The sequence below is a fragment of the Lissotriton vulgaris genome, chromosome 2_1, assembly GCF_964263255.1.
Source record: "Lissotriton vulgaris chromosome 2_1, aLisVul1.2, whole genome shotgun sequence".
Lineage (NCBI taxonomy): Eukaryota > Metazoa > Chordata > Amphibia > Caudata > Salamandridae > Lissotriton > Lissotriton vulgaris.
This window is the reverse complement of record NC_141687.1, coordinates 1,219,144,256-1,219,169,771: the sequence shown is the minus strand read 5'-3', so window position 1 is coordinate 1,219,169,771 and position 25,516 is coordinate 1,219,144,256. Positions and strand designations below refer to the sequence as shown.

Here is a 25,516-nt window from a genome sequence, read left to right as displayed (position 1 = left end):
AAGCAATTATGAACTAATATTATTTGACAAATAAATGAAATTGTTCAAAAACAAACTTTATTGACAAAAGTGATTACTTGATTACCAGCGCTTTGAGTGCAAGTATAGCAAAGCTTACAGACCAAAGAGCTGAAATCTTGGCATGAAACACTTAGAATTTATACACTTATAAAGGAAACAGAAAGTGTTGGTCAAACTACAGGATCAATACAGCCCAATATCAAACATTTGTTATACATTTCAAAACAAGCAATAAATCAATGCTTACATGCAAGTACTATTATAAAATACCACAAAGCTCAGAGGATCCCAAGAGGATTAAGAATCTCACTCAAATCTACACTTTGCAAAAACAATGTAAGGTTTACAGAAAAATGGCAGGCAATTTAAAATAAATGTTCATTAGATCTTATACTATTGATCATAAAAGAATTATCTAAACTCCTGGAGGATATTAACAAGAAAATATCACAGCTTCAACAAGAACTAACATATATTATGCCTAAAGATGAACTGGACCAAATGCTAAACAATCTTAATAAACAACTGCACAGCTATACCAAATAAATTAATGAGAGAAAATTAGAAAATTTAAAAGGGACAAACTGGATTATAAATTAGGTGAAGTGTACAATTGGGCAGAGATTTATGCCCAACGAAGATGGCAACAAAGCAATGTCGGGAAATCTTCAGACACTGATGCCTCATCATCTGATGAAACGCACCGAAGAGATTATGGGTTTAGAGACCAGAGAAGACAAAGAGAAGTTCAACTGAGAGGAGAGCAAAGAGGCACATAAGAAAGTGCCACACCTTCCACATCATCAACCACAAGTGAAAGTCAGTCTTTTTTAGACAAAGGTCTAAGACCACTGGATGAGGCAGGAGGGGGGCCTCAAAAGGATGTTCAACCAGTGGCCAAAGGCACAAGGAGCCAGAAACAATCGTAATCAACATTTCCAACCATCAATTCACTCAATTTCAAATCAATACATTACAGAAAGGGTCATCATTTGTTCCTACATATCATTCAAACAACTTAGAAACAGAAATAAGTCTCTGTAAGTTTTTATGAACGTTAAGATTACGCCATTTCTTCACCAACATCGTGAAAGAAACAATGAGACCCACATCCAACAGCTTGTTGGGCTTACGTAATGAGAGTACTTACTCAGCACCAGTAAGTTACAAAGGTTTGGATGCATTGGAAACTGTGGTTAAGAAGGAATTTCATAATATTTTCAAACACATCAAGCTAAAGTTGTACAATATGACACAAAAAGAAAAACAAACCCTCAGAGAAATCGCTTGTAACCCAGAAATTACGATCAGTCAAGTAGACACTCAAATACCTTGGGATCCAACCAAAGAATTTCAACTCATCTTATTAGAAATCATTACTAAAGCATTGGATTTGGGCACAATAACAAGTGAAGATAAGAACTACCTGGTGAAAACTAATCCTTTGATTCCATATTTATGTGATTTACAAAATACACCGGCATGCTACTTTGAAACCCTTCAGACCTATTGTGTCTACAGTCAATTCAATACATGAACCTATTGGAAAATATTTGGACAAACATTTTCAACTTCTGGTCACTCAAGCATCTACCTACATAAAAGATACCACTGACTTTCTAAACAATTTGGAATCATTAAAATCTGTAATCACTACTGATACCATCTTATGTACAATTTATGTGAACTTTTTATATACTTCTACTCCCCATGTTATGGGTATGGCAGCAGTAAAGTCTTTTCTCATTAACAGTGACAAAGATGATACACTGAAAGTTTTTAATGGATTTACTACACTTCACGCTTTAGCATAGCTAATTTAAATGGCAGGACACCTTCTTTATCCAAGCTCCAGAAACTTCATGGGCAATTGTGCCGCACCAACGTACGCGAATATTTTATGCACCGTTTTGAATTCGATCACGTGCTTAATCAAGATCCTTGGAAAAACATCTCATCACATACAAGAGATTCTTTATCTCATGGGCAGGATCAACAACAATATTGGAAGAAGCTATTGCCAATTTGAATAAAATTGATGAAAGGATATAATTCACTCACACCATTAGTAAACCTCTAATTACGTTCTTGGACGCTTGCATTACAAACAATGAGGGTCAATTAACTACCTCCATATACACCAAATCCACAGACAGAAATAATGTCCTACATTTTCATTCGTTCCATCAACCATCACTCAAAAAACATCATCCGTATTCGCAGTTATTATGGTTAAAGAGGATATCACCAAATAATGAGTTATTCCATGAAAGTCAGAAAACATATATCAAAAAATTCAGCGACCGGAAATGCCCGGAACCTGTATTACAAGAAGCTATTGCTAAGGCCGAAAACATCTCAAGAAAGGATCTACTCAATCCAAAAAAAGTGAATAAAGATGAAAACAGATGTGTATTTGTGTCTAAATTTTCCACTCATAGCTTTTGGATCAAAAAAATCATCATAAAATATTGGCCGCCGTTAAAAACTGAACCAGATTTCAAATCCATTTTTGAAAATCAACCTAGATTCGCTTACCAAAGAACACAACATTTTAAACTAATTTTGAAATACACTGGGGAACCCAAAAGATCTTTCAAGGGCAAGGTATCTTGTCACAATTGTGGAAATTGCAATGCTATAATCAAAGGTGAAACTATCTAGCACCCACAAGATTAAACTCCAAGTTAATGCCACCTGCAACAGTGAAAATCTGATTTACATGTTAAAGTGTCCCTGCATTCTGGTATACGTGGGAAAGACAGAACGCAAAAATCAGGATAAGAGTCAACAAACATAAAAGCAACATACGCAACCTAAAATACCAAATCTTTGATTGCTGTTCATTTTAATAGCACCCAGCATAATATCAGTCAATTACGTTTTTGTGTTCTTGAACAAATTCCTAAAATTACGGGACAACACTAAATATCTCTTACAAAGAGAACTACATTGGATTAATTTCCTTGATTCAGTCAGCCCAAAAGGGCTAAATGAAAGAATGGACTTCAGTTGTTTTTTATGAAAATAATGTATTTACTTCAAATTGTGTTTTTTTGCTAATATGCCATGTGAAAAACTTTTGTAACATTCAGTGACAATTGGATTTATAGGTATTACAACATGAAGTACCCCCAAATATCAGAAACCAACAGGTTATTCACATTGGTTTACTGCAGACGTCGTAACTTGAATAGGTTAAGATCAAGATTGAGAATTACATATTTCTTTCATGTTGAATGGTGTTGGTAAAGGTCTTTTACTTTTTAGGTCAATTCTAACCTCTTCATTATGTTCATAGGCAAACTTGGGCCATCAGAATTTGCTTTTACTTTTAGACGTTTTGAAGATCTCCCTATGATTGGTAGTATAGAGTATATACCGTGTGCATTCACACTTAAAGAACCGGTTTCACATTTAATAATTTTGTGTTCACTTCCGATCGTTTATATCTGTGGAAACCACATTTCTTCTATCTCTATTGTAATTTGTGAGCTTACATAAACACCGTCCTTTTACTTGATTAATTTGGATAATATAATTTGAAACGCTTATAATACAGGAATTTACGTCAGTTTTCAGAATCCACATTTACTACATTAGCCCTGTTTGTAATATTAATATCCCGTTCAAACAACCCTCGACACTTTAGTGCATGCTTTAGCTCTTTTATTTATTTTTATTGTAGTTTACAAGGGTAACGTAATCACGGTTTGTTCACTCTGTTGATTTGAACACTTTTAATACATTCTTAACATCCAAAATATGAGAGCTATCAAGCATGACGATTCTCACATTAACATCCATTATTTTGATTATGTATCTGCCATGTTTGCAGCACCGTGGCAATAGTAACTCCTCTACACATTCACTGGGAACGAACCTCATTGGTTCAGGGATATTACCAGAATATGAAAACACCATGTACTTAGTGGAATCTATCGTCTACACGACTAATTTGCCGCTGTAGACGCTGGAAATAAGCGTATTTGCATTCTTTACTTATCTTATATTTGGAGCAGTGCAACTGAGACAGCGTAGTTAATGCAAAATCTTTGTCATTCCTACAGCGTGTAGGACGATATACAGTGTCGAATTACTTAACAATATCGATCAGTTAATACTTTGGCTACAACGATTAGGCGCCACTCATAAGGCATTTCAAGTAAGAATCGTGTACAGTTTATTTTATTTGAATTGTATTACACACGTAGGACAACATGGTTAAAGACATCAACTTAATAATTTATAACCTTGGGCAGGAATTCAGAATAATATGATTATCGTTAGGTTTGGATGAAACAGGTATTGGTATCATGATTACAATCAACTTGGTGTATATGGATAGTAATGCAATGTGAAGGATTTAATAAAAAAACTGTGATGAATGTACATTTTATTTAACGGTTGATTGCATTTAAATATTACTGACCTGACTTTTCCTCTGTATTAACAGTGACTATTCCCCTGATGAAGGGCAGTAGCCCGAAATGGGCACCTGTATAAAGAACTAAAGTATTAAGTTTAAAAACCACAGAAAATACATTCAAGAAATGTGGTTATAATGAAGAAATTATGAACTAATATTATTTGACAAATACATGAAATTGTTCAAAAACAAACTTTATTGACAAAAGTGATTACTTGATTACCGGCTCTTTTAGAGCAAGTGGGGGACGCCCCTCAATCTCAAGGATTGCACATGTGACCTTGGATATTCACTAACCTCACACTCAGGAGGATTAACCTTCTTGCACCACTTACTTGTTTACCAACATCTACACCAACCAATACAACAGGAGTGCGAATATCCGCCTATGCAACAGTTCACAGACAACACTACCGCCATGTGGTACTTCAACAAACAGGGCGAAGTGGTGTTGTGGAACTTTTGTCAAGAGGCCCTGCATCTCTAGATTTGGCTGGTGGTTCAACACCTGGCAGGTTCTCTGAACGCCAGAGCGAACAAACTCAGCCATCGATGCCTAGCGGATCACAAATAGAGTTCCCATCTGGAGGTGGTGCAAGGTCTCTTTCAACAGTTGGGAGAGCCTTGGTTAGATCTGTTCGCCTCCACAGAGAATGTGCAATATCAGCAGTTTCGTGTGCTGGCTTTTCCAAGGTGCTCTGCCTTTGAGATGCTTTTAGTCTCAAGTGGAGCTCAACCCTCCTGTACGCCTTTCCACCCAAACCACTCCTGTCCAGAGTTCTCAAAAAGATCAGGAGCGACCGGGCCCAAGTCATTCTTGTGGCTCCAAACTGGGCATGAAGAGTTGGTATGGCAAGCTTCTCCAGCTGAGCATCTATCCTCCAATCAGGCTGCCCCTTCAGGTGGATCTTCTGTCGCAGCTGAACCTGTCAACTCGACTCCTTCTTGCATGGAGATTGAGCTGCTGCAGTTGATAGCATTCAACCTTCCTCCCAAAGTTTGTAACGTTATTCTGGCAGCCAGGCGTCCCTCCTCCAAGATGGTGTATAACTGCAAATGGAACAAATTTGTAATATATCTTTGGCCACTCTGTCCTGCAGGATTTTCTGGTCTAAACTTGTCGGCAGTGCCTCCATGGGATGGTTTTGCTTGGGTATCTATTCAAAGGTAAGATATCTGCAGCTAGATGTCTCTATCAGTTGAACAAGTTGCAGATTCCTTACCGTCCCACCCATCCTCCCCACACTGTGGACAGGTTTCTAAAGTCAGGACTGATCCCTTTCAGGTCCCCAGTTGTTAAAACACACCAATGTCTGTCCACTTCATGGCTCCACGCTTCTGGCATGGGAGGTCGTGAAAAGTAACTGATGTCAGCACGCTGAGGTGGTGCCTATATAGGTCAAGTCAAGTCAAAATCACTTTATTCGATTAATTAAAATCATAAAAGTACACAATAAAAACATGATGATAAAGACAGTAAAAATACTAAAAAAATTAGTCCAGCAATTTTACATATTAAAAAAATTATTTACAGAATTCAAATCTTTTAGATTTACTTTACAAAAGGGGAGAAAATTCATAAACCATTTATATTGTACTCTCTAAGTTTCTTGGATCTTACAGCTGCGACAAGATAACTTGCGATGTTAAATATAGTCCAGGTATTATTCAACAGTTGAAGATACATTAGAGCTGGTTTAACCTGATGGAACCCCAACCATCTTAAAGAGTGGGATGATGCATTTTTTCCTCAATGTTGAATAATGCTTACAAAAGAACATGAAATAGGTGGTGTTTTGCATTGAACTGTTATCGCAGTCACAAAAGGGAGCCTTGTCTGGGGTGCTCCATGTCTGATAGTTTCCTAATAAAAGATATACCTGGTTAAACCGAAATCTGGTTAAGAGCCAGGGATGGAAAGGTTTGGAAACAACTCTTAGGTACTGTTCAAGGGAAGGGGAAGTGACTAGCAAAAAGTGCTCTCTCACAGCTGGTTTTGCTAGTTCCTCGGCCTCTCTTTCCAGTAATTTCATGGACAAGAAGTGCCTTTTGACCCAAAGTATATCACCTTTGACAATACCTTCCGGGTGATCAAAAATGTTTGGTCGCCCCAATTTAGCAAATGTTACTTTGATGTAGGATAACCATGGAATTTTGATCCCCCTTTCCAAACCGATACAATTTCTTATTATTAGATGGTTCAATGTTAGCTCAGGATTGAGCCAGGTTTTGAGCCAACACATGAGGGGTGCTAAACTAATCAAGTCACCAACAAATCCCATGCCTAGCTCTTGGTGAACAGCAAATGTTGGGGTAGACTGTGGGACCGTTAAAAAGGAACGAAACAATTTATTTTGAGCCCTTTGTACCTCTGTCATGTTTGTATACCCCCAGATTGCTCAACCATAAAGGGTTAGGGCAAGACATTTGGCCTTATATAATATAAAGATTGCTTCATAAGGTCGTCCCCCCAAACGCTGTATTAATTTTTATAGTGCAGAGCCCGCTCGTACCAAAGCGTTCTTTTTTGCCAGCTTCTGTGCCGTCCATGAGCCACCATTGTCAAACAGGACCCTCAGATATGTAAATGCTCTCACACCTTGAACCTCAACCCCTCTACAATAAAAGGACTGTGCTCGGCCCCACAGCCATGACATGAGACTTAGAGGTGTTAATCACTAGGTCTAGGGATGACATAAACTCCCCAAAACGGTTCAATAGCCAATGTAGGGCTAACAGGGTACGTGCTAAAAGAACAGCGTCATCCGCGTATAGGAGCACAGGAATGGAATGGCTTCCTATACGCGGGACATCCTGGGTAGCCGTTTTGAGGGATTTGTCTAGGGCATTGACATATAGGGTGAACAGCAAAGGGGCCAAGATGCACCCTTGCCTCACCCCTCTCCCAGATCTAAAGTGCCTAGTGCAGGAGCCTTCTTGTGTCATTCTGACGGTCGCTTGTAAATCTCTATGAAGATCTGCCATAAAAAAGACCAGGCTGGGGTCAATCCCCATATCCAATAGAGTTGTCCACAGCTTTGATCTATTAACCAGATCAAAAGCTGTGGACAAGTCCATGAATCCCACATAAATAGAGCCCTTGCTGGATACCGTATATTTGTTGATTAAAAGATACAGGTTGAGACACTGGTCCACAGTGCCTCTACCGGGTCTGAACCCATATTGGGACTCCGCAAGAATGTTATTATCCGAGACCCAATCGGATATCTTTGCCAGCAGGACCTTACCTAAAATTTTTACAGAGGAGTCTATAAGAGATATTGGCCTGTAACACCTTGGGTCTCCTCTCTGGCCTTTTTTAAAAATGGGAATAATGATTGATTGAGCCCATGAAAGAGGAAAGCCAGAGGAGGTTGAAGAATTAAACACATTCTGTAAGATTGGGGCCCAGAGTGTAACATCTGCCTTATACAGGTCAGTAGGAACTCCGTCGGGACCAGGAGCCTTGATGCTAGCTGAATCAATTATAGCTTTTGCCACCTCTGCTTCTGTAAACTCTAAAGGTGCAAGAACTGGACAAGTAATAGGGGGCACAAATGGGGCATGTACTTTGTTGCTTGCATAGATAGCTTCGAAGTGTTTCACCCAGTCATCTTCAGGGATGTTTATTTCGAGCTTGTCATTGTCCTCACCCGACAGCAATGGGCCATTAAAAATGGCCCAAAATGTAGAGCTATCTTTTAGAACCGCGTCCGTCATAAGGCTGTCCCATGTTTCATTTTTGATTTCTGATTTACGCCTATGTATGCTAGATTTGTATTCCGTTCTAAGTTTAACTATTAGGGCTTTATCTCTCGGTATTGTCTTAAGAGCTTTCATTAAATTTCTGTGAGCTTTCGAACAATTTGAGTCAAACCATTTCTTTGCTTTTCTCCTGGTAGGCCTTGAAGGGACAGTTAGATCTTTAGCTATTTGCTTGCAGATCTCACCAAAGGCTCTGATGGTCTCCCCTGGAGGAGTAGCCCCATCAGAGCATTTAGCGAAATCGTCACACCTCTTAGTGCGCAGGCTATCTAAGAAGTGGGCTGGAACTATTTTTGACCACTTCAGCCTTCTTCCCTGGTCACTAAAGATCACACTGATTTGGGCCCTAGGGTTTTTGGGACCATCCACACGTGAAAAACCCTCTTTCAGGACCAAATGGACTGGGTTGTGATCACTAAAAGGAGTGTTACGTGCATTATATGATATTACATGGTCCAGTAGAGCGGAGTCAGAAATATGAAATCAATAATTGACTCCACTCCTCTTGCACTATACGTTGGTACTCTCTCATTTCTGCTCATTTTTTGGCAGACATCTTGGAGTGGGGTGAGTGGAGTGAGGCTTTTCCAGCTGACAGCGCTTGAATGTGCATGTGACGCCTGGGAACACCTATTTAGGGCGAGTCCCTCCTGCTTTCAGCCCCTGACAAGGTAGCTGCTGCTGCGAGAGCGCTTGCGCGTTTTTGCAGTAAAACTGCTGTTTTAAAAACGTAAAATATTAATTTAGTTTGTTTTTGGTCATTTTGACCCTTTTTAAATTGCCCCTTACCTGCACCATAAATTGTGCCCCTTCACTGCCGTTTTGGCGGGTCTGGTCCTGGGGTGGGTGCCTGGTTCGTTTTTGGCAGACATCTTGGAGTGGGGTGAGTGGAGTGAGGCTTTTCCAGCTGACAGCGCTTGAATGTGCATGTGACGCCTGGGAACACCTATTTAGGGCGAGTCCCTCCTGCTTTCAGCCCCTGACAAGGTAGCTGCTGCTGCGAGAGCGCTTGCGCGTTTTTGCAGTAAAACTGCTGTTTTAAAAACGTAAAATATTAATTTAGTTTGTTTTTGGTCATTTTGACCCTTTTTAAATTGCCCCTTACCTGCACCATAAATTGTGCCCCTTCACTGCCGTTTTGGCGGGTCTGGTCCTGGGGTGGGTGCCTGGTTCGTTTTTGGCAGACATCTTGGAGTGGGGTGAGAGGAGTGAGGCTTTTCCAGCTGACAGCGCTTGAATGTGCATGTGACGCCTGGGAACACCTATTTAAGGCTCCTCCCCTAGCGCAGCGGGATCGCGCAGCGGGCGTGTCCTCGCGTGGCCGGAGTCGTGCCAGAGTCCTGCCAGTCTGCGCCCGTCCGCGCTACGGATGCGCTGGACGTCGCGGGATTCTGGGTAACGGCTATTTTTCCATCTTAGCGTCGCCATGCTGACATACTCGCGGGAGTGCCTGTTTGCCATCGGTCAGGTAAGCCGCTGTTGTACCCTTCCATCGGTACATCCATTGCGAGGCCCGTACCATTGCCCCTGTAATGGGTGGGCTCTTGACTCTCCGAGTCCTCTCCCAAGGACTACTTCTCCGGTGACCCGCCGTATTACAGACTTTCCTTCCTCCTTGCGGATCCTGAACCTGAATGTCAGGTCTGCGCTGAAACACTATCAGAACATCTTTGACCTCATTGAGGAGGAAGCTCCAGACATCTTTGCCATGACTGAAACATGGCTACAGGATGCGGATACCGCTATTACAAATCTATCCTGCCCACCCGGTTATTCTATGTACACCTTGAACAGGTTGTCTAGAGGTGGGGGTATAGCTTTAGTGGTAAGGTCCTCCTATTCCTGTGTCTGGAGTGCCCTAAACATCTCTGGGTGTGAAAGTGCCTTGTTCAAGGTCTCTGTCAGCCCTGAGTTTACGCTGTCCGGGATGGTCGTTTATCGCCCGCCCGGCAGCGATGTGGCGTTTAGAAATGCTTTTCCCGACATTGTTGGCCCTTTGGTCGCAGACTGTGCCAACTTTTCCATCATGGGTGATTTGAACCTGCATTTCGACACCCTCTCAGGCCTGACAGTGCGCTCCATCTCCTCTGACCTAGAGGCCTTTCAACTTCCCCAGATGGTCTCCCAGCCTACCCATTCGGGGGGGCATATTCTGGATCCCCTGTTTACCAATCTGCCGGGGATTACAATCACCTCTATCTCGCCGGTGGAATGGACTGACCACTTTTTGGTGTCCATCCTATGCCCGGTCTTAGCCACCCCTTCCATCTCCTCGGCTAGACGGGTTCAGAAGAGGGCCTGGAAGAAGCTTAGGTTAGAAGACTTCCATCGTCTTCTATTAGAGGAGCCGCTGGGCCCGTTGACGGAGGTAGAAAAGGGGTATGACCTCTTCTGTTCCTGGATTACTAGGGCCTTGGACTCTCTGATACCTATTGTATCTACTAAAATCAACTCCAGAGAGTCGAGCCCCTGGTACGATAGTGCCCTTCGGGCCCTAAAGGGTGCCTGTAGACGGGCTGAGAGGGCCTGGAGGAAAACCTATGGAGCTGATCTAAAAGCTGCATACGCCAGGTCCGTCAAGCTCTACCATCGGGCTATCTGTCGAGCTCGAGCGGCTTTTTATGCCGCGGAATTCCGGAACAGTACTAATCCGTCGAAAGCCATCTTTAAGGCCGTAAAAGATCTTATGTCAAAGCGGACTACCTCTACGACCGTAAGCTCTCTTTCCCACTGTGAATCCCTTGCTTCCTATTTTTTGGGGAAAGTCCAAGCTATTTATCGGACATTCCCTAGCATAGGGTCCGGTCGGGAAAGTATCAATGGGACCCACCATCAGTCTACTCTGCTTGTCTTCCCCCCCCTTACCTTGGACGGGTTTGATAAACTTGCGTTGCAAGTCAAATCTGGATCTCCATCCGATCCAGTAAGGCCTGCTCTCTTTCGAGATCAGGCTTTTATGGGACGTGCAGCTGTATGTTCCCTCGTCAACCTTTCCTTGGAAACGGGAGTAGTTCCAGCTAAGTGGAAGCAAGCTGTGGTGTCCCCAATTATCAAAAGGCCCTCCCTGGACCCGGCCAAGCCTGAAAGCTATCGCCCCATTTCGTTGCTACCTTGGCCAGCCAAGATCACTGAGGCCCATGTCAACTTGGCCCTGTCTGAACATCTTGTACGGACCAATGCCCTCGACCCCACACAAAACGGATTCCGTGCCGGCCACAGCACGGAAACCGCGTTACTTGTGATGGTGGAACATCTCCGTGCAAGGTTGGATGCTGGTCAAACGGCGGCGCTTATATTGTTAGACCTTAGCGCCGCCTTTGACACGGTAGACCACAGCATCCTCCTGCATCGGCTTGAGGAGACCGGCATTGGCGGTCAGGTGTTGCAATGGTTCCACTCCTTTCTAGATAACCGCTCCTTCTGTGTTGCCATCCCTCCCTTCAAGTCCAATTTCCAACCGCTGGCCATGGGGGTTCCGCAAGGGTCCTCGCTGAGTCCCACGTTGTTCAATCTTTACGTGAGACCGCTGGCTGATGTCGCTAGGCAGTGGGGCCTAACTTTGGTCTCATATGCCGACGACACACAGCTGGCGGTTACTCTCAGCGGGGATGCGGAGACTGAGGCCCCCAGGTTTCAGTCTGGACTGAAGGCGGTGGCTAGCTGGTTGACAGGCAACTGCCTTCAGCTAAATGCCACAAAAACGGAGGTGATGGTTGTCGGTAAGGGAGTGGAGCTGTGGGGTGACCAATGGTGGCCCTCTGAGCTGGGACCCACTCCGACCCCGGTATCTGAGATGAAAAACCTGGGGGTCTGGCTGGATGCGGGCCTCTCCTTTGTAGGGCATACTAAAAAAACTGCGGCCTGTTGTTTCGGTCTCCTAAGGGGCTTGAGACCTGTTCTCAAGTTCTTTGACGCCCCGACCAGGCAGCTGGTGATCCAGGCAACTATCATCTCCCGCCTGGATTATGCCAGCTCTCTTCTGGCTGGGGCTAACCAGGCCGAGCTAACCCGTCTGCAGCGGGTTCAGAATGCTGCGGCGAGGGCGATTGTCGGCCTGCCCAGATTCAGCTCGGTGGCAACTGTCCTTCGTACCCTACATTGGCTCCCTGTCAGGAAGCGCATCCTTTTTAAGGTCTTGTGTCTCGCTTTTAAGATTCTGAGAGGTATTGGCCCGGAAATCCTATCCAGCTGTCTTTCCTTTTATGTTCCCACCCGCACCCTCCGTTCCCAGGGTTTGGCCCTTGCGGTGGTCCCCAGATTTAGGCTTAGTCGCATGGGTGGCCGCTCGTTTAGTGTAAAGGCCGCGTCAGCATGGAACTCCCTTCCTGTTGAAATTCGTCTGATGGAGGACCTCTTGACTTTCCGGAGGGCTTTAAAAACTTTCCTGTTTTAGCTGCTTTCATGTTTTTAGTTTCCTGTTGTGTTATGTTCTACCTTGTCTCTGCGCCGGGACGCCCCTTGGCTGGGGTATCTGTGCGCATAATAAATCAATATAACATAACATAACATATCAAGAAAACCAGGCTCAAAGAGGCCTGTGCTTGCCAAAGTGTCTTCCAATGATTGGCCCCTTTGAATGTGTGGGGAGATGCAAAAATGTGGCTGTACTCATCAGTGATTTGACAATTAAAATTACATAAATGTATATTAAAGTCTCCCATCAAAATAATATCAAATAAAATAGTTTGATGAGACTTATAATTCTCAATAAATTGATCTAAAAAACACAAATGTTCAGTAGGGTGTTCACCTTCAGCTGAATTATACAAATTAATTATCAGAATTTTCCCATTTTTGTACGTGGAAAACGCGACTATTTGGCAGTTTGGAGAGGCCGAATCTAAAGGTCTTGCCACTCGCTTCAGGTTTACTGATAGGAGGAGCATCCAACCTCCCCTAGCCCTCCCTGAAGCAGATAGTCTTGCTGGTACGAAATAGGATTTGTAACCATCCACCCAAAAGGTATTAAGAGGATCCCAAGTTTCCTGTAGGGCTATCACATTGTTAGCTTTAATTAGCTTTATCCAATTTGAGTCATCACATTTTGATCTTATCCCTGCTATGTTGCAGCTTACTATCTTAAGTAGGAGTCAGTCTTGTTGACAGTAACTGGAACATGATCTTGTAACGGGAGTGGTGCATTAGATTTCCCTAGTCAGTCATTGTTTTGTAGGGCTGATAATGGGGAAAATCTGATAGTTAAAGGTAATGAACCCCCTCCCCCTGGGATCGGCATACCTCTTGACTGTATTAAAGGAGGATTCCCTGAATTACAACCTAATAATGCGCGGGGTCCTTAACAGGGGGCGGGTAGCTTTCTGATTGAATAGCCGCTTAGTATACTGCAGGCAATATTTGTGTGGAATTCTTTGCCACCCTGTCCTAGGGTAAGAAGCCCAGGGGGACTGCCCTAATGCTATCATCCAATGTCCTCACATTGGACCCATTCCATAGCATTCTGGCAGCTGCACTGGGATCATTCAAATTAACAATAATGCAGTCCCCTTCAATCTGCTTTACCTTACGCCCAAGCCATCTAACGCGCCTTGCCATTATGACATTTTGGGATATGTTGTTATTACCCCTGCAGTTTAGATCACACCATTTCCTGACTTTGTGTAGGAGGTCCACCGTTGATTCTTGCTCCCCATCTTTCAACGGCGGAATCCCTACCAGAACGATCGCCAGTGGTGCTGCTTTGGGTGGCAGGTTAATGATTGGTTATTGGGTAATTTTGCTTCTGGGCTCCACCTTGTTAACAGTAACCCAGGGATCATGTGGAGGTAAAATATCGTCTGACGCCGAGCTACTAACAAGCCCAGGGCGTGATGAACTGTCCACGTGACCACTTCCACCTTTCCTGTGATCAACAGCCAAAGTGGGAGGGGAAATATCAGAGCGTGGCATATCTAATAGTGCCCTAGAGTTATTTACAACCTGTTCTGTTTGACTCGTGACAGGATTTGATTTAGGGGGAACTGCCTCTCTATCTATGCACTTAAGCTGACTTAAAAACACGTCAATTCGTTCACATTTCTTCAGTAGGTCGGAAACACAAAAGTTCAAAGTGTCAATTATGTCCTTCGCACTTTTGGATAATGTTTGTTCCAATCTGGAGGAGAATAAATCTTCAACCAGCTCCCGCAGATATTGCTCAGGCAAGTCAGTTGTAATAGACCCAGCCTTTGGAGCATTTAGTTTGATGGTTTTGTCTTGTTTAGGTGGTCTTTTGCGGGCTTTCTTGGGAGTGATACTTGATTTGTCAGGTTGGATGTTATTTTCCACGGACAGACTGGGTGGTTGATCATCACTTAGTGAACCGATTGCCTCTGACCCTTCTACCATATCTAGCAAAGTCACAGGGGGGGGGATTTATGGTAATTTTGGGCTCCAGAGGTATATGACTAGTCTTATCGGTATTGACGGAGACTTGGCCCATGACCTGCTTGTTGGTTTGTGTCAACCCAAGTTCTCTTTCCGCAGATTCAATTTCGGAGGAAAGCGCCCCAACAGCAGATGTCAAGTACGATATAATGAAGGCAGATTTTCTGGGTACTTTAGCGACCCCTCCCCCCTGATCTTGTGAAAAGTTATTCTTCCGCTTACCCATGGTGCAGTCACGAGATGACAGTGAGGTAGCCCGTCCCGGCCTCTTATGGCCCCTGATGGCCACAGATGGCCCGCCCTCTGCCCGGGCTCAGCCCGACGACGCCCGCGCGCGTCCCGCGACGCGGGGGCTCAGCAGTGTTTTAATCTCGCCTCCTGGCGCGATATTGGCGTAGGATGAGGATGCCGCTGAGGAGTCTGGGGAATGTAGTTTGTCCCCTCCGCTCGGCGGCCGCTCGGGTGGTATGGCGGCAGCGGGAGGGAGAGCCGGTCAAACCCGGCACAGGGGTACAGGAAACACAGGCAGGTAAAGTTATCAGCAACCCCCAAGCAGCACAGGAGAGCCCCCCTATATAGGTGAAGCAGACGTCACTACGGCACAAACGATGCTGATGATGTCACACGCAGCTAACCAACTCAATCTACCAGCACACAGGGGTATTGCTGGAAGAAAAATCTTCCGGATCCAGTCTGGCAACTGGAAAATTCAAAGGTAAGAAATCTGTGACTAGATCATGTCTCTGCCTGATAAAGCATAACTGAAGGTAAGTTACTTGTTCTTCTATGCCAGTCATCAGAAGTCGCAAGTTGTAACCTGCTTAATTAATATTCATTGGGAAGATCATTTTGTGAACCTCTATGAATGAACAATTTGCTATATAACCTCTTAATGCATAGGTGGCATTGCATATTGCATTGGCACTCGCAAGTCAGACGGTGTGCAAAGTGCACATCCATGGTTTTTGAATGCACATGGTATACAGCTTCAGTCGCAGCAACAGGGGACAGTCCTCCATCCGAGCCTGTCCAGGCTTCACCTCCTTGCTTGGAGATTGAGTGGCGACAGTTAACAGCTTTTGACCTTGCACCCGAAGTCTGTAACGTCATGTTGGCACCTCAAATATAAAGAGAGGGGCCCAAGAGACCAAAGGGACAGGGCACCAAGTAAGACTTGAATGTCAAAAATATAATTCCCTTTGGAACCGCTTCTCCAAATCAGACTCCACAGCCACTCGCATACCAATATACATAACCCAAAGGGAGAACAACTAAACAGGATGTGGGAACATTTATATTCAATTTAATAAAAAATATATGGTTTCATAAAAAACATTCAATTACATTTACATCATAATACACATTAAAAAGTCATAAAACCTAAACATTAAATCATATAAAAAACGTAAAAGACTCCAACAAAACAGTCTCATTTGTCATCAGAATGTTAATTTGAAAAAATATATAGAAAATACACAGCAAAGATACAATTTCTCTGTCAAGATGTGGTTCTGTATTGCACAAATTTAACAACAAACACAGCGTTGACGTGTTTCGGTGGGGTGAAATAGATGAACCCACCTTCTTCAGGACAATAAACATATATCTTCTCCTCTCCTATGTGTTTCACATTGATCCTATTCAAGAAAAAATATAACTATAATCCATATTTTCATACATCTATACAAAGTAAATCTATTAAACAATGCAATTCTTTTGTGTATTAGGCTCCTCACTCTGAAGACTGCCTTTCTTGTTGCCATCACCTCTGTTTGAAGAATGAGTGAGCTTCAGGCTCTTTCTTCTAAGCCCCCTTTCTTTTCCGTGCATCCGGACACAGTGGTGCTTAGGACGAGACCCCAGTTCCTTCCTAAAGTAGTTGCACTTTTTCAGATAAGACAAACTATCACTCTACCCACCTTCTTCCAGAACCCTGCTCATTTTACCCGGCACTTCTATTCAAAGGAGCAACTACTTGGTCTCAATTCAGAGATATGTACTTCACATAACATAGTGCTGAATTCAATCACTTAATTGTCTGTGCGCTGTAATCTATGTGGTTGGGTGGCATCCCCTTAAAACGCGATGAGCACTGCTGAGTGGAACCTTCCTACAATAAACAACACCAATATACGGTATGAGAACAATCACTCCTGTGAATCACGACACAGCTCTGCACCTACAAACAAACATTTTAAACCTATTAAATGCATTTTGCTTAACACCAGATTGATGGTAAAACATAAATTTCAGCTAGAATGTCTGATACAAACAGAAAACCCAGACCTGGTTTTCTTACCTGAGACATGGGCAAATGAGAACAGTGACCCTGATTGGCATCTAGCAATCCCAATGGGATACATTGTTGCCAACTCTGACCGAATGGGGCAAGAGGCGGAGGAATTGCTATAATACATCGTTCTAACTATACGGTAAGAGTTACTCTAGAGTCTATAGTAGGCGCGGAAGCAATATCCTTCTCCATAAAATGCAACAATGTAGAAGTATTTCCAGGTCTATTAATCTATAGACCCCCTTGGCCTAGAGCGTACTTTTTGGATTCCATCCATAGTTACCTGGAATCTTGTCTAGATACAGAGATTTTCACTGTACTAGGTGATTTTAACTTCCATTTGGAAGATAATAATAACTCAGATACAGCATGTTTATTAAATAAATTAGCCAGTTTTGAACTCAATCAGATCGTCACTGAGCCCACACACATAGCAGGGCACACGTTAGATGGAATTTGCACCAATAATTCCCGTACAGAAGTTAAGAAGGTCTGCCCCTTGCCATGGCCAGTGCATTTCAAGGCAAAAGGAACGTATCTGGAGATCCCAATATGATGATACACAGAAGAAAGAATATTGCGCAGCCTTAGAAGAATACAAGGCCGCAATTATACAGGCTTAAGCTACTTATTACACTGAGAAAAATCTTAGAAGCCACTAACTCCTCAAAATAATTATTTCAGACTGTCTCTGCCTTGTTGAAATGCCCACGTGATGTAATGTTCACACCTGATCAGAAATTTGTAGCTAAATTAGCGTTTTTTTTTCCAAGCAAGGTGCAATCTGTATACAACAGTTTGGAAAAATCAGAAAATAATACAGGAGAAGATGCCTCAGTTCAATCTGAATATGGGTTGGGACATGAAGGCTGATATCTTTCTCACTAATTACAGAGGAAAAAGTCACACAACAGATGTTAAATTTTAAATCTGGCTCCCCCCTGGACCCTGCCCATCGTACATACTTAATTTGGCCCCAGAGGAAATCAGTATGTCATTATCTCCGGTAATAAACCACATTTTGTCTGCAGGAGTTTTTCCCAAGGCATGGAAAAAAGCTTGTATTCGTCCCCTTTTAAAAAAAAACAAGCTGGATCCACTTGACGAAAAGAACTATCCTCCCATCTCCTGTTTACCATTTGCTGCCAAAGTCTTGGACAAAATAATAAATCTAGAACTAACATCTTATCTTGAGACCAATAACATTCTGGATACCTCGCAACACTCTTTCCGTTCAAAACATTTTACGGGGACAGCCTTGAGCATGGCAGCAGAGGGGATCCGTAGGTGATGGATGAAGGAGGAAGGGCGCTACTTGTCCTGCTCGATTTAACAGCAGCTTTAGATACTGTAGGCTACAGGATGCAGGTATCAGTGGTACAGCTCTTTCTCTCTTATCCTCCTTTTTAGCATCTAGAAAGCAAATGATCCTTTGGGATGGTTACCGATCGGAGGAATTTACACTCCCGGGTGGAGTCCTGCAAGGCTCGGCCTCATCACCAACTCTTTTTAATATTTACGTAGCCCCTCTGGCCAGATTGGTAAAGAGTTATGGCTTCACATTGGTGTCTTACACCGATGATACTCAGCTTATAGTTTCTGTAACTGAATCTGCAGATGCTATGGCAGCTCATTTCTGTAAATGTAATTCAGCTTTGATGATCTGGATGAGTTCTAATTTCCTGAAGCTGAACGCTGAGAAAACAGAAGTCTTGGAGTTTGGCTCAAAAGACTCAATCTGGAATCAGCTGTGGTGGCCTACTACAGCCGGCACATGCCTGTGCCGGTTAAAAAGGCCAAGAATCTCGGAGTTATGTTCGATAAAAACCTCACCTTGGCGTTGCAGATTAATCAGGTCTCGCCTGCATGCTTTTTCATGCTAAGGGGCTTGAGAAAGATTCTCCCTCACATTCCCTTCTTCCTGAGGAAAACGGTGATAGTAGCCACCATTTTATCTAGAATTGGCTATTGTAACGCCCTTTACCTGGGAGTAGGTGCTGCCCAATTGGCCAAACTTCAGTCTATTCAAAATGCGGCAGCCAGAGTTCTGATTGGGCTACCTAAACATCAGCCGACATCGAAAGCGAAAAAGAGACTTCACTGGCTTCCAGTGCGACGATGTATTGAGTTTAAGTCACTCTGCCTGGTGCACAAAGCTTTGTTTGGAGATGGGGCCAAGGATGTGCAAGCTCTGTTTTCACATTACATTTCTCTGCGGCCTTTAAGGTCATCCACCCTTGGCCTATTACAAATTCCTAAGATAAAAAGAGCACGCTCTGGAGGAAAACGATTTTCCTTTCTACCGTCCAAACTCTGGAACACACTACCAGTACATCTGAGAAGATTACCTAACAGATTGGCTTTCAGGAAAGAAATTAAGACATGGATCTTCACCCAACTTTAATGTATGTGTAGTTATGTCTCAGCTTATCTTTACCCCAGCGCCAAGACGCCTCGGCAGTAGTGCGCTCTACAAATACCGTCAGTCAGTCAGTCTTCCCACCTCCGCACCCTTCCAAGGAGGAGGAGAGACTCCACCATCTGGACCCAAAACGTGCGCTGTCCTTCTACCATGACCGCACAAAAGATTTCCGGGTGGATGATCAACTCTTCGTTGGCTATGTGGGTGCCTAGAAAGGTTGGGCTGTCTAAAAGCGTACCATGTCTCAATGGATTGTCCTTTGCATCAAAATCTGTTACGCTTTAACGCAGAAGTAACCTCCAGTGGGGCTGCATTCTCATTCCACTAGGGCTACACCAGCAACTACTGCATTGTCACATGGAGTCCCACTTCTTGACATCTTTCACTCGGCAACATGGGCATCTATGCACATGTTCACCAGAACTGCCTGGGCTAATATTCACTCATGCGTCAATCTAATTATGCTTAGCATTTTAGGGGTAAAAAGGTGAAATCTTGGTTAAGTGATTTGACCAACCTGGCAAATATGAAAGGGTTTTACATCATCACCATTCCACTCTACTTAACTTAGAAGCATTATGAAATACTTCTGAAGAACTTAATGCATGATTGGCCACAATGTTTTGTTAGACTTAGATTTAGTTTTGGATACTAAGAAAGCAATGTAGTTATTTTCAAATCAAATCAAAAACGCTTTATTGTGGCAGCCAGGGCCATAAGAACAATTCATCACAGAGCAACATGCACGATAAAACTATTTAAAATACATACATTTTCTATAAAATCATATAGGATAGATGTCTATATACAGTTATAAACGGAAATTATTAAATAAGACATATCATTAAAAGTGGGTTTTGAAAAAAGTAACCCAAAGTGCATAAATAAGAGAAACTGAGAGTTAAGTCATTAGAAAGATGATCGACCTAGGGCTTTCTTGCGTAGCCCCTACATTGCACCCAAAAATGGTGCAACAGAGATGACCAGTAGTATAGAAGAGTATGATCTGAGAAAACGGAGGGCATCCTGGTGATTCCGTACACCTAGTGACCTACATATCGGTGCCAGGCATTTATGCTGGGTGGATGAATAGCGTGGGCGGGCAAACATAACTTGTTTTCTATCTGATGGTCACACAAAAGACAAGTGCTACCGCCTTCACCCTCCAACCTGCTGTGAATGACATAACTTAATGTTTTTTTTACTTTTATAGTTCGGCAATCTTTAGTATGGCTGGTTTTGTTTTATGTTTTATGTGTTTTTTTGTCTGTCTGTATATTATATTTCACATTTGTTATTTTAAAATGACGTCCTTTGTAAGAATTTCTGTTATTTTATTTGTTTATTCATTCTGACCTGTAATTTTGGTATGGATAAAAATACCTTTTTTTCATTCACATGCTTAATATTCCCTTTCATTATATTGCTGTTTTATTCGAGTAAAAACTTAGTTTTAAAACAAAATTCTCACCACACTAATGATTTACCTATTTAGTGATTTAGACAGGTGTGAGTCATCACCATCATCTGTTTTCTGCTACATGGATGCGTAGCTTCTGAAGATGTATCTCAGCTTTTTTTGTGCTTTCTTCAGCCCTAAGCCAGTTATGGTCTTATTGACCTGGAAAAGTACAATGTGATGCCTCTTAGTAGCTTGCTTGTGTAGTACGAGAGGCTGTTAAGGTAAATAATGTTGTTCGACTTGTAAGTATGGATATAGAATGTTTCATGGCATGGGAAGATCCACGGTTGGGTACCCTAGCTTACTGGAATGGTATTCATATTTAGACATGCCCCACTGATTCCTGTTAATTTATATGTCTATTAAATACATTTTATAGAGCACCACGTGCAACAAAGGGCTATTTCAGCTTGCTTTTCTTCAGATCTATGAACGATAGTATAACAACATGTTGAAACTCGTCAATAGGTTTGGTATATAAAACTCCCAAGTCTCCAGACATTCCATAGTGGCTGAAATCTTCGTTTCTCCTTTGCTGCATAGCTGTAGTAGTCCCATCTTAGGGACTTACCGATCTTTCTCTTTTTTTTTCATTTGCAGACGATGCCCACCTCCACCTGGGATAGGCGCTGCTCCTGAGAGGCTCGAAGCTCTGCGATACCAGCGGATTAAGAAGCCCAAAAAGTCGACCAAGGGCCCCGCTAAATCCAGAAAGCGTTCCGGTGAGTCCGGTTGATGGGGTTGATGCTTGTTCTTAATGTCAAATTCTTGTTAATCCTCCCAGTGTGGGTAGCTTATTCTTTTTCTGTCCTATATCATTAATAAGTATAGATTGGCATCTTGTAGAAAGAGTACACAGGCAAATCATCACAAGTACTGATCTGGGATGAAAGTAGCCACACAATGAAAACCTTTGGGGAAATCAAACAAGGACTTTGTTGTATGTGACGGCTCTTAAAAGAATATTCAGTAAATTAGAAAAAGGTCCGCCTCATCACATTATATGACAATGGTTTTCCTATAATCTGTTTAACCTACATTTGGGGGTTTGTTATGATGTTGGGCGGAGTTGCCTATAGGTCGGCGGTTCCGCACACCTCATTACAATGTGACCACAAATGGTGTGGTCGCAAACTCCCATTTCTCTATGGGAGCTTGTGCGGTGGGTGTAAAACTCCCACAGAACAAGCTCCCATTGAGAAATGGGAGTTTGTGTAAATACCTGCACCGTATGGCAGGCACCTCAGGGTGACTGCCACAAGATACAGGGATTTTCAGGGGGGCACCAGGGCCACAACCATAGGCCATAGAGGGATGGGGCCCTGCTAGGGACCTCCAAAGTCGCTTTCCGACAGCCATTCAATGTCGGAAAGGCCAATATGGAAAGGCTGTCGGAAACCAACATAAAAATCCCGACTGCAGAAACGCCATCCTTAAGGAATTATGAGTGGTTTCCGACTGGCTCCTTAAACCCATCGGAACAGAGTCTTATATCCCGCTCGGTTTGGACTCCGGCAGCCATTATTGAAATACGGCGGTCAGAGTTCAAACCACCAATGTCGGTTGGTCCGAGGCTTTCTAACCAACATTGAAATCAGGCCTTTAGTTTTCTAAATGGTTTACATAAAATTTAGTCAGCAGACAAAGTCTTAGCCCTATGCATAGTTTCACATAAAGCTTTCTTCTTTGCTACAAGTTTGTTTGGACTTTACTGAATGTGTGTTACCACCCTGCCTTCAAAAACCTTTTTTTGCAGTTTAAGCAGATGCATTTTTTGTAATGCCTGGTAGCTCCCAAAAAATGGAACAAATAAAAACGTGATCAGTAATTCTCCTGAACAGAGTCCTTGTCTGTTCTCTATCTACGTTGCACCACTGCTTTTTTTCAATGTTAAACGACATCAGAAGTCTTCAAACGTGTATCATCGAAATGAGTATAGCGCAGGGGCGTTTTCTAGGCAAAGTGCTTAGTCTCACAACCTTATGGAGTTAGAAAAACACAGTAGAATTGGCAGTTTTGTACTGTCTGAAAAGCAAAAGGATCTTCGGGACTTGCTTTCTTTGGTTGAGTGTGTTCTGGCAGCCGAATGTCATTTTGATATCGATATAGGACTAATAACCTCAAAACTGGATATGAAGGCCCCTCACATGGTAAGGCGCAAAACTTCGAATACATCTTCAAATGTAAACCTCTGACAGTTGTTTTTTGTTTCCTTGATGTTTCTTTTTGGGCATCTTCTGCTGAGTTGCCTGCTTATTAGATGAATTGCATGTCATTTGTGTTAAATGTTCTGAAACATTTAGGTTAACTTTTTGTATGCATGTCATTGTGATTTATCGCCTTTTATGAGGTCCCAGGGGCATTAACGTTGAGTGTTCACCAAAGGTGCTCAGATTTCTGGAGGAAATATTACATCTAAGGAGATTATTTGTCAAACTCATCTCTTTAAGCCTTGTTTCTCTCAGGCTGCCGCAAATTTTCCATGTCTATATTTTCATTCTTAAGGCTAGTTCATTATTTTTTTTACTTAATTCTTGTTTTATTAGTTTTTAATGGCAGGCTCTTCATTCTTTTTCAATGTCTTTCATTTTCACTCTCTTTATTTTTCATTCTTACAATGCATGTCCATTTTTTGTCAGATCATGAAAACGTCTTGATTTGATCGGCATAACATATAGCCGAAGTAAAAATCCCTAACATCACTGACTGTATTAAATATAAAGTATTATGGCCTTTGGAATAGTCCATAAAACTTGTGCTACTTAAGTCAAAAGTTGATTAGTTACCCTGGTAAGTAGAGGACCCTTTGTGCGGCCAATCTGTTTTTCATTTTGTGTGCATTGCTTCAGTCCTTTGTTTTCACTTGGCTCCTTGGGAGGCTTAGCCGAATTTCCAGGTTTGTCTAGCATGAAGTATGTGCAGACAAGCTAGGTGTGCACATTTTCCCTTAGTGTTGCCACATAAATGACTTTGATTATTTCCGGTTATAGATACTGGTATTCAAGGATCCCTTGTTGCAGAGGAGAGCATTTCATCTTCAAGACTGTTGTTTATATCTCAAAACATTGTGACAGTAGGTTTGCACCTGCCGTTTTATCTAGTGCAGCACCTGTATCATTGTGTCCTGAGTACCATAATTTGATTTGGCTTCAAGATATAAATGTGATGTAAAATAATACTAACTAATTCCTTTCTTGTTACACTGCTTGGTTTGTGTGCCCTTACTTGCCAAAATCTTATTGTCAGATCATGATATCAATGATTCAGAACCTTAAAATGCTGATCTATAGGGTTTTGGGGAGGACCCTTGTCACCTAATGAGAAAGCCAGATAGACTATAGGTGCCATATCATCCTTGATAACTATGTGGAGGTGCCATCCATTGGCAATGCCTCCTGTCACTCAGAGCATAGTGTTTTCTTTTCAGATAGTTTCTCCTTTTAGCTGCCAATACCTAATCACCTCACAACTACCATTCACTCTTCTGGGAAGGCAAGCAGCAATAAAACTTGTCACTTACCCTTAACGGGATGGCCTCTCAGCGAATGCTTGGGAGGACAATGCCCATCGTTCTTCTACTCTTCTTAAATACAGCCTTGATTCCCTTTATAGGACATGTTCAATTGTCTGGAATCAACCTCAAGATCCTAGAATCTCATTATTTTAGAAAAATCTTCTTTGGTGTTTGGTCCTCGGTGCTGGTAGATCACATTTCATGCTGAGGAAACCATTAAAGCTCATACTTGTCGTTCAGAAATATCATTAATAGTGCTAAAGTTAAGCATCATGCAATCTTCCCTTAGGATCGCTACCTGCTCAGGCAATCAGCATACGTTCACAAAAAAGAAAATGATCCAAAAGCATTTATTCTAAACTTTCTTTCCACCTCCTGCCTTGTATCATGGTTGAGCCTTTAATTGTAGCTTTTTCACCCTACTGTGGTGAAATAAATTGTAGATTGGATGTTTTGAAGTAGCTGGAGGCTTAATGTGCTTTATAAGACATTCACAAAAACATAAATCCTGCTATTTGGTGACAATAGCCAAAGTGTCCTTGAGAATCCTTGGACTTTCCTTTTAGGTATGACAGGCCCCGTTCAGAGTGGCCACAGGGCCTACAGTGGATAATGGCCCTAACTGTGGTGTTTGAGGGCATTTGCCACTGATGCTTTGCAGGCCGCTACTATGTTTCTGCAAACTTGGTGAAGTACAGCTTTTCCTGACTTAACTCTCAGCAGATGAGGAGTTGGTGTGGGGTGGCAAGAGCTCAGCAGCCAACCAACATAAGCAATAAAACAATGCCCAGCCCCGTACTTATCTTTCATGGAAAAAGAAAGTGCTTTAATCTTAGAAAAATGAAATATTACATAATCCAATGGATTTGTCACACAGGGTTGTCATAATGTGTTCCTTAACAGTGAGGCACAACACATGCTCTTCCTTCCCGATCATTATATTCTCTCACACTATGGTCCAGATCCTGCTTGTTTAGCAGAAGACTAGACTCAAGTTCAGATAGCTTAGAAGGTTCTCATGAGTTAAACGAGCAACTCATATCAATGTCTTTTGTGGTTCTTTAGTAAAAAAATAATCTCACACAGGTGCGGCGGACTCACCCGCGTGCCTTACTTTCTCATTCCCCAGGAACAGGTTAAGATCCACAGTTTACCTGCTGTTCATCTGTGATACTTGGCAGAGCAGAGCAGAGGTTGTGGGTTGCATTCTAGCCCTCATTGCGTTG

General features: G+C 42.6%; 1 protein-coding gene across 1 annotated transcript in view; it reads left to right on the top strand.

Moving 5' to 3' along the window:
• IGSF9B (immunoglobulin superfamily member 9B) overlaps window positions 1–25,516 on the top strand; it is a 1,223,958-nt gene that overhangs the window by 1,157,766 nt on the left and 40,676 nt on the right. Inside the window, exon 19 of the mRNA XM_086956939.1 lies at window positions 21,377–21,498. Coding sequence (XP_086813065.1) covers window positions 21,377–21,498 — 122 coding nt within the window. The remainder of the gene's footprint in view (window positions 1–21,376; window positions 21,499–25,516) is intronic.